The sequence below is a fragment of the Periplaneta americana genome, chromosome 6 (assembly GCF_040183065.1).
Source record: "Periplaneta americana isolate PAMFEO1 chromosome 6, P.americana_PAMFEO1_priV1, whole genome shotgun sequence".
Classification (NCBI taxonomy): Eukaryota; Metazoa; Arthropoda; class Insecta; order Blattodea; family Blattidae; genus Periplaneta; species Periplaneta americana.
The window spans coordinates 75,073,016-75,081,535 of record NC_091122.1 but is presented as its reverse complement, the minus strand read 5'-3'; the positions used below and the strand labels follow the sequence as shown (position 1 = coordinate 75,081,535).

The 8,520-nt window shown below is 34.6% G+C and overlaps 1 protein-coding gene across 1 annotated transcript; it reads right to left on the bottom strand.

Moving 5' to 3' along the window:
• Positions 1-755: 755 nt before the first annotated feature.
• LOC138701418 (RNA-binding protein squid-like) lies at positions 756-2,175 on the bottom strand. The gene has a single exon (XM_069828284.1). It carries the CDS (start codon positions 2,122-2,124, stop codon positions 1,549-1,551), a length of 576 nt encoding a protein of 191 aa, XP_069684385.1. The 5' UTR covers positions 2,125-2,175; the 3' UTR covers positions 756-1,548.
• Positions 2,176-8,520: the final 6,345 nt, after the last annotated feature.

Sequence of the window (8,520 nt, the reverse complement as noted above, 5' to 3'; positions counted from 1 at the left end):
TACCACTAGATGCCACACTACTACAGTAATTTGTTTTAAACTAGCAGTGGTGCCATTTAGGAAGCGGTGCGATTTATGCTACTCTACCCTTTATTCTGCATAAAGTAAGAACAGACAATTGAATTTGAAATATAGTGAATGATGAAATGTTATGAAAAATTCCTTTATATGTTTTTTTAAATGTAGTGCAGTGGTGTTGTTTTAAAATATATAAGAAGCTTTTGTCATCTAGTCTACTATCAAAAAATCTGAAAGTTAGCTTTTATAAAACAGTCATATTACCGGTTTTTCTGTAGGGTTGTGAAACTTGGACTCTCACTTTGAGAGAGGAACAGATATTAAGGGTAAATCAAGATTTTCAGGTATAACTCCCTGTAAAGTTGATTTGAATAATTTCGAGGGAAAAATTGTTCCGGAGCCGGGTATCGAACCCGGGACCTTTGGTTTAACGTACCAACGCTCTACCACTGAGCTACTCGGGAACTCTAACCGACACCGATCCAATTTTTCCCTCTATATCCACAGACCTCAAAGTGGGCTGACAACCGTCAAGCAATATACCAATAGTACAAATTTTTTCAATTGTAGGTTGCATTACATTGAAATTTACTTTCCTATATAGATAATTCATTGAAATTTATTTCTCCATATAGAACAGATTTGGGCCAATACAGCAAGTAGCAAAATAGGTCCGAAATGTCAGTCTTGATAGAATTTTACTGGAAGATCAAACAGTATGAATTGAAAGTGAAGTATACACAAAATTATACCATTTATTGAAACTCATCAGCATAATGTTGAAATTGTATTGTCAAACCATGATGAAATACTTCTTAACAAAATAACCTAGAACTGTTAAAATTGTATCGACTTTTTATTATTTTTTTTTTTTAATGGTTACGATTCATGGCAATACAAGAGCAAATGTAACTGATGCCACATCCAATGCACAAGTTGCCAATCTTGGAACTCACTACACTCACACTGTCAAACCAAGACAAGCAACCACCATTGGAACCCTCAGCTGGTCTTCCACAGTTCTATTAATTGCAGTAACTTATTAAATACATTTAACACAATTTGTTTCGGAATAAAAAAAGTACTGGTCCTTTGTATTCCACACTGACTCCATTCTTCTTTAATTAGTCACACAACACTACTGACAGTTTTTTTTTGCAACTGTAGGATCTGGTGATAACTTCTTATATTCGAATATATGGAATGATGCAACATACGATGACATGGCTGATGAAGAGAAAAAAGACACCATGTGGACTAATCTGCTGCAAGACAAAATACAAGAGAGTGGACATACAGTTAATACGGCTGGTGTCTCTGTGTCTGGCGGCTCCCACCCCTCTGCTTACCACTGTAACCACCACCTGTACTGCCATAGTTTCCATAGCCACCATATCCAGTGTAATCGTAGCCACTATATCCTCCATAATTTCCATATCCGCTACCATAATAATCGTAACCTCCATAACCTCCTCTCCCTCGGCCACGTCCTCCTCTGCCTCCTCATCCAGCTCCTCTCATTGCGCCAATTCAGTCAGGTTTTGGTGTGGCTTTTTTAACATCAACCTCTTTTCCGTTAATGGACTGTTTTGGTGATTTGAGCAACTCCTGAACAACTTGTTCAGATTCAAACGTGATGAAGCAGAACCCTTTCCTCTGGTTCTTAGTCTTATCGAATGGCATCTCGACTTCTACGATCGTGCCATATTGTGCGAAGAAGGATTTAATGTCGTCATCCGTGAGTTCAGGTACCAAACCACCAACAAAAATTTTCCCATGTCTTGCTTTCGCCTTCTTTGGGTCAACTTTTTTGTTGTTTATTATATGGTCTCCAGCATTCAACACCTTATCGATAGAGTCCGCTTGTGAGAATACAATGAAAGCAAATCCTCTTGATCTGCCTGTGTTGGGATCAGTCTTCACATTTATACTCTCTATCTCGCCGTATGTGTGGAAATGCTCTCTGAGCTCCTTATCTGTTGTTTCCCAACTTAGGCCACCAACAAACAACTTTCTGTCATCATCGCGGCCAGGTGCTTCTGCACTGCCGCTATCAGCAGGAGCATCACCTCCGCCGGTTTCTTCATTTCCACCTTCACCATTCATTTGATCGTCCTGTTGTTCATATTGTTGTTCACCACCATCCTGTTGAAATTCACCATAGATATAGAGGGATATAGAGTGGATATAGAGGGAAAAAATTGGATCGGTGTCGGTTAGAGTTCCCGAGTAGCTCAGTGGTAGAGCGTTGGTACGTTAAACCAAAGGTCCCGGGTTCGATACCCGGCTCCGGAACAATTTTTCCCTCGAAATTATTCAGAGATTAAGGGTATTTGAGAATAAGTTTCTTAGGAAAATATTTAAGGCTAAGAGAAATGAAGTTACAGGAGAATGGGGAAAGTTACACAACGCAGAACTGCACACATTGTATTCTTCACCTGACATAATTAGGAACATTAAATCCAGACGTTTGAGATGGGCAGGGCACGTAGCACGTATGGGCGGATCCAGAAATGCATATAGAGTGTTAGTTAGGAGACAGGAGGGAAAAAGACCTTTGGGGAGGCCGAGACGTAGATGGGAGGATACTATCAAAATGGATTTGAGGGAGGTGGGATATGATGATAGAGATTGGATTAATCTTGCACAGCATAGGGACCGATGACAGGCTTATGTGAGTGCGGGTTCCTTATAAGCCATTTGTAAGTAAGCATTATGTTATGATAATCATATATAATTTACGACTGTAGGTAATAATGCCATCTAGTTGCTAGAATAAACTTTGATTTAATATGTAATAATAGCGGTTTGTTTAGCTGTCTCTAACTTAAGGATAATCGACCGGACGTGGGTACCACAAAACCTGCGATATGAGTAGCAGAAAGAAATCTGGACTTTGTTCATTATGTGAAGACGGTTGTGCACTACTCAATGACAGCGACCCTGATTGAAATTTTTAAAGGTATGTAGTAATGAGTATTGAGGCTTTTTTGTTGTCCCTAATCTTTTATAGTTCATGTTAAATCTTTCGTACACTACTTTTAACACTTGAATATAAATAATTGATTAAATGGCGATCTTACTCGTGTTAATTGTGCAGGATGTGAGGCTTACAGCTGTTTCGGTGCTTCTTCACACCATCCTCAGAGCCTACTAGATCTCGGCGTCATCTCGAACTTCGCTGCCTGTTGTGTGTGTGCGTTCTCTTGTTGAAAAATGTTGAAATGTGGTGTCAAATAGTGTGTGTGTTCTGAAATTGATCTGTGTGTTGAGAATTTGATCACACTAAAACACACCCTGATCAAATTCTCAACACACAGATCAATTTCTGAACACACACACTATTTGACACCACATTTCAACACTTTTTAACAATCGAACGCCCCCACACAACAGGAGCGAAGTTCGAGATTACGCCGAGATCTAGTAGGCTCTGAGGATGGTGTGAAGAAGCACCGAAACAGCTGTAAGCCACACATGCTTACACAATTAATACGAGTAAGATCGCCATTTAATCAATTACTTTTATAGTTATTTATTTCTATAGCAATGGGGCGGATGGACTGCAGCAGGTGGACATATGCCTCGGCCACGTGGGACCCACGCATTGGGAAAACAAGCAGAAGATGTCCAAAGAGAAGGTGGTCGGACGTGTTCCGGAGAGAGACTGGAGCGCAATGGATGAGAACAGCGAGGGACAGGCAGACATGGAAAAGACTGGAAGAAATTACGAACACTATGTAAACTGTGTATAGTTGTGTATTGTTTATATAGTTATTTTTGTGTTTGGATAGTTTAAGCTCGTGTATAGTTGATATAGTTCATGTATTTATTTAGTATAATTTTTTTGTTCAATTTTATGGTTTTTGTGTGTTTAGACTGTACAATTTGTGTGTGTGCAATTTGTATAGGTTTTTGTGTATTTAGTTTGTGTGTGAGTTAAGACTGTATATGTGTTCACTTTGTATAATTCTTTTGTGTGTTTAGTGTGGATAGTTGTGTGTTCAGATTATAATTTATGTATTTAGTTTGTATAGTTTTTTGTGGATGTTTAGTTTGCATAATTTATGTGTTTAGTCTGTATAGTTTTTTCGTGTTTAGTTGGTATAATTTGTTTATGTGTTTAGTTTGTAAATATAGTGTAAGCTCTCTTGGACTGACTCCCCAAGTGTAGTAGACCTTCACCTCACCCTACACTCCTATAGGAGGCCGTTGCCCTTATGGGATATCAGACTTTCATTCATTCATTTATTTTATTCCATAGATCTTACATGAGCAATGAAGCTTTAAGATGTGGAACATGTCAACATTTTACAATATTACAATTACAATTTTTACAAATTTTTATAGTTTTACAATTTAGTAATTTTCTACAATTTTTACAATTTTGTACAATTTTTTTACATTTTTTTACATTTTTTTTTACATTTTGGCGAGATGTAGTGAGATGAGATGAGGTCCGAGGATTCGCCAAAATATTACCCGGCATTTGCCTTTTCGGTGGGGGAAACCTCGGAAAAACCCAACCAGGTAATCAAATCAAAGGGGGTAATCAAATCAAAGGGGTTGATGCCAAGGATTCGCCATAGACCATCCGGCTTCAGTCCCACGGCTGGGGAAAACCTCCGAAGAAACCAAAGTCCAAAGGGGGATCCAACCCAAGCCCGAACGCAGCTCCGGATCAGCAGCCCAGCGAGTCTGTCGACTGACCAACATCGATGGCTCTACTAAAAGTATACAATACATAGCCAATCAGATTATTAAATTTACAAACGCAAACGATCATTCATAAGTTGAGCTATATTATAATACAAAACAATTTAATTAAATTTAAGGCATAAACAATTCAACCAGTTGTGATATACAGAAATTGATAATGCATATCATGCAAACTACTTCAAATTACAAACACAAACAATTTATCAGTAGAGCTATATAGATTACTATTCAATTTAAGGCATATACAATTCATCGGCCAAATCTATACAAATATATACAATACAAAGTAGCATACTTTCATTAAGCTATACAAATTTGTGCAATTAATATCAAGTAGATTAATTCAATTTATAATCATAAACAATTCATCAGTTGAGCTATACATATTACCATTCAATTTACAGTACCGGTAGGTCTATATACAATTCATCAGTAAAGCTACACAGACTAGTAATCATTTTAAGAACATATACAATTCATCAGCCAAACTATACAAACATATACAATCAAATTAGTTCAATTTACAAACTTATTTTCGTTAAGCTATACAATTCATATGAAGTACATTAATTCAATTTATAAGCTTAAACAATTCATCAGTTGACCTATACAGTATACTATTCAATTTACAGTACATACAATTAATCAGTTATGCTAAACAAAAAATACAATACATAGTAAACAGATTAAGTCAATATAAAACATATTTTAGTTGAGCTATATAAAATTGTACATGTCATTTAAGTAGAATAATTCAATTCACAAGCATAAACAATTCATCAATTGTGTAGAAGGTATGAGTATGTAGAAATTTGGTTAATTCTTTTCTGAACCTTTTCTCGTTGTTCTTCAAATCTTTAAGATAATTAGGCAGTGCATTGAAGACTGTTATACATGAATAGCGAACTCCTTTTTTAAAACAGCTTAGACTAACAGAGGGTAGATGAAGATCTGATTTATGTCTTGTATTAAAATGATGAATGTCTTGATTAGTACTGAATTTATCTTGGTTCTTAATATACAGCATCATTAGGGAAAGAATGAATTCACAAGGTAAAGTCAAGATTTCTAAGTTTCGGAAAATATTTTTACATGAGGTCCTTTTATGCACACCGGCCATTATTCTTATAGCTTTCTTTTGTAAAACAAAAACGTGTTTAGCTTCAGACGAGTTACCCCAGAGTATTAATCCATATTTCATTACAGAGTGAAAATATGCAAAGTATGACATTTTAAGTAAGTTTATATCACCAATAGTAGATAAGGATCTTAATGCATAACAGGCAGAGCTCAATTTACGAGTAATACATTCTATATGCGTTTTCCAGTTCAAGTGATTATCTAATTCTAAACCAAGAAACTTTGTGCTTATAGATTCTTTGAGATGAGTTCCATTTAATCGAATACTGTAGGAAACCTGAGCACTATTGTGTGTACTAAATTTGACTGCACTGGTTTTATCAACATTAAGTGCTAGTTTATTTGCATGGAACCATTCATTCATTAGATTCAGCACTGTATTAGAAGTGTTTATAAAATGATCGTATTGTTTGCTTGAAATAATTACACTTGTATCATCTGCAAATAAAATTACATGGGATGAATTGTTTATGGTCAAGGCTAAATCATTAATATAAACTAGAAACAACAATGGACCTAAAATTGACCCCTGCGGAACACCATGTTTAATATTTCTAAATTCTGAATAAGTAACTTTATGACTATTTGGTACATTTATTTCTACTTTTTGTTTTCTATTTGATAAGTACGATGTAAACCAACCCAACATCTCATCTTTAATGCCATAAAACTTCAATTTTTTTACTAATATACTATGGTCTACACAATCAAATGCCTTAGCCAAGTCACAAAAAATCCCACCTACATGTAGTTTCGAATTTAATGAATTTAGTATTTCATCCACCAAACTAAAAGCAGCATTCTCTGTCGATTTTTGTTTTCTAAATCCAAACTGTTCTAAAACTAATATATTGTTGGACTCCAGGTCATGATATAATCTATTATACATAACTTTCTCAAACACTTTTGAAAATGTTTTTAATAATGATATGGGTCTGTAATTAGCAATAGTACATTTATCTCCCTGTTTGTATATTGGTTTTACTATTGAATATTTGAGTCTTTCTGGAAAAATACCACATTGCATTGACAAATTGCATAGATAGCTTAACGGAGGGGATAATATTTCAGAACAAGCTTTCAGAACTTTACTTGGAATTTCATCATATCCAGAGGAATATTTTGTTTTTAGTTGTTTTATCACATGCATGATTTCTGCTGCGGTAGTGGGAATAAATTTGAGACCTAAAAACTCAGTGTTAAATGCATCAGTTAGGTAACCAAGTGCAGCATCTTCTGCACAATCTTGAATGTTTAAGTTCTGAATAATATTTATATAGAAGTCGTTAAAATGATTTGCAATTGATTTTGGGTTATCTATTTTACTATCATTGATTTTAATGCAAGTAATATTTTCACTCTTTGAATATCGATTAGTTTCATTTTTAATAATATCCCAAATAGTTTTAATCTTATTATCTGAATTTTGTATTTTTTCATTCAGATACATTTTCTTTGCATCTTTTATAACTTTTGTCAAAGTTTTACAGTAATTCTTGTAGTAATTAAGAACATGAGGATCATCACTATTCCTACTCATTAAATATAGATTCCTTTTTCTAGCACATGATATTTTAATTCCCTGAGTTATCCACGTGTTTTTACTTTTACATTTTTTCACCACCTTGACTGGAAAACATTCATTGAAATAATTCGTAAATGTACTGAAAAATGCATTAAATTTAGTATTAATATCAATGGTATCGGTACTATATACATTTTCCCAAGATTCATTTTGTAGACATGTATTTAAATGATGAAGAGATTCAGCATTTATAATCCTTTTTTTTATTTTTAGATTAACATTTTGGAATTTTTCACTCATATTGAAAACACTTAGAATTTGTGCATCGTGATCAGACAGGCCATTGACTAATGGTACTGTTGAATAGGAATTCAATCTACTTTTATCTATAAATATATTATCAATGGCAGTACTACTTCCAGCTTGTGTTCTGGTTGGAAAACTTACTGTGTGACTAAGATTATAAGTTTCAAGAAGTGAGTATAATTTTCTTTTACGTGAGCTTTCTGATAGATAATCTATGTTTATGTCACCACAGATTACAAATTCGGTATGTGGTTTATAAAGTCTTTTCAATAATGAATCTAAGTTAGTTGTAAATTTCTTATAATCTCCCATTGGCGCCCTATAAACACATAAGATAATTAAATTTGATATCTCATAACCAATTTGTATTCCACAGATTTCAATATCTTGTTCAAGGCAAAAATCAGATATATCAATTTTACTAAATAATAGATCCTCTCTGATAAAAATACAGGCACCCCCTTTTTGGAAGACATGTCTACAGAAATGGGAACCTAATACATATCCATGTAAAGACAGTTGTAGTATTTCCTGTTGCTGCATATGATGTTCAGTTATACATAATATCTGAGGTTTATGCTTTTGAGTTGCTAAAGAAGTGATCAATTCATCAGTTTTTTGTTTTAATCCCCTAATATTTTGATGAAAAATAGTGAAGTTACTGTGTTCATTACTAGAAACATCAGAGCATTTACAATTTAGTTGAACTTGTTTCAAACACCTTACCGGTGGGAGGTTTAACCTAAAAAAGGAGAAGCCCTAGCATTAACTAACACAGGAATATTACAACTCTGCTTTTTAACATGGCTGCC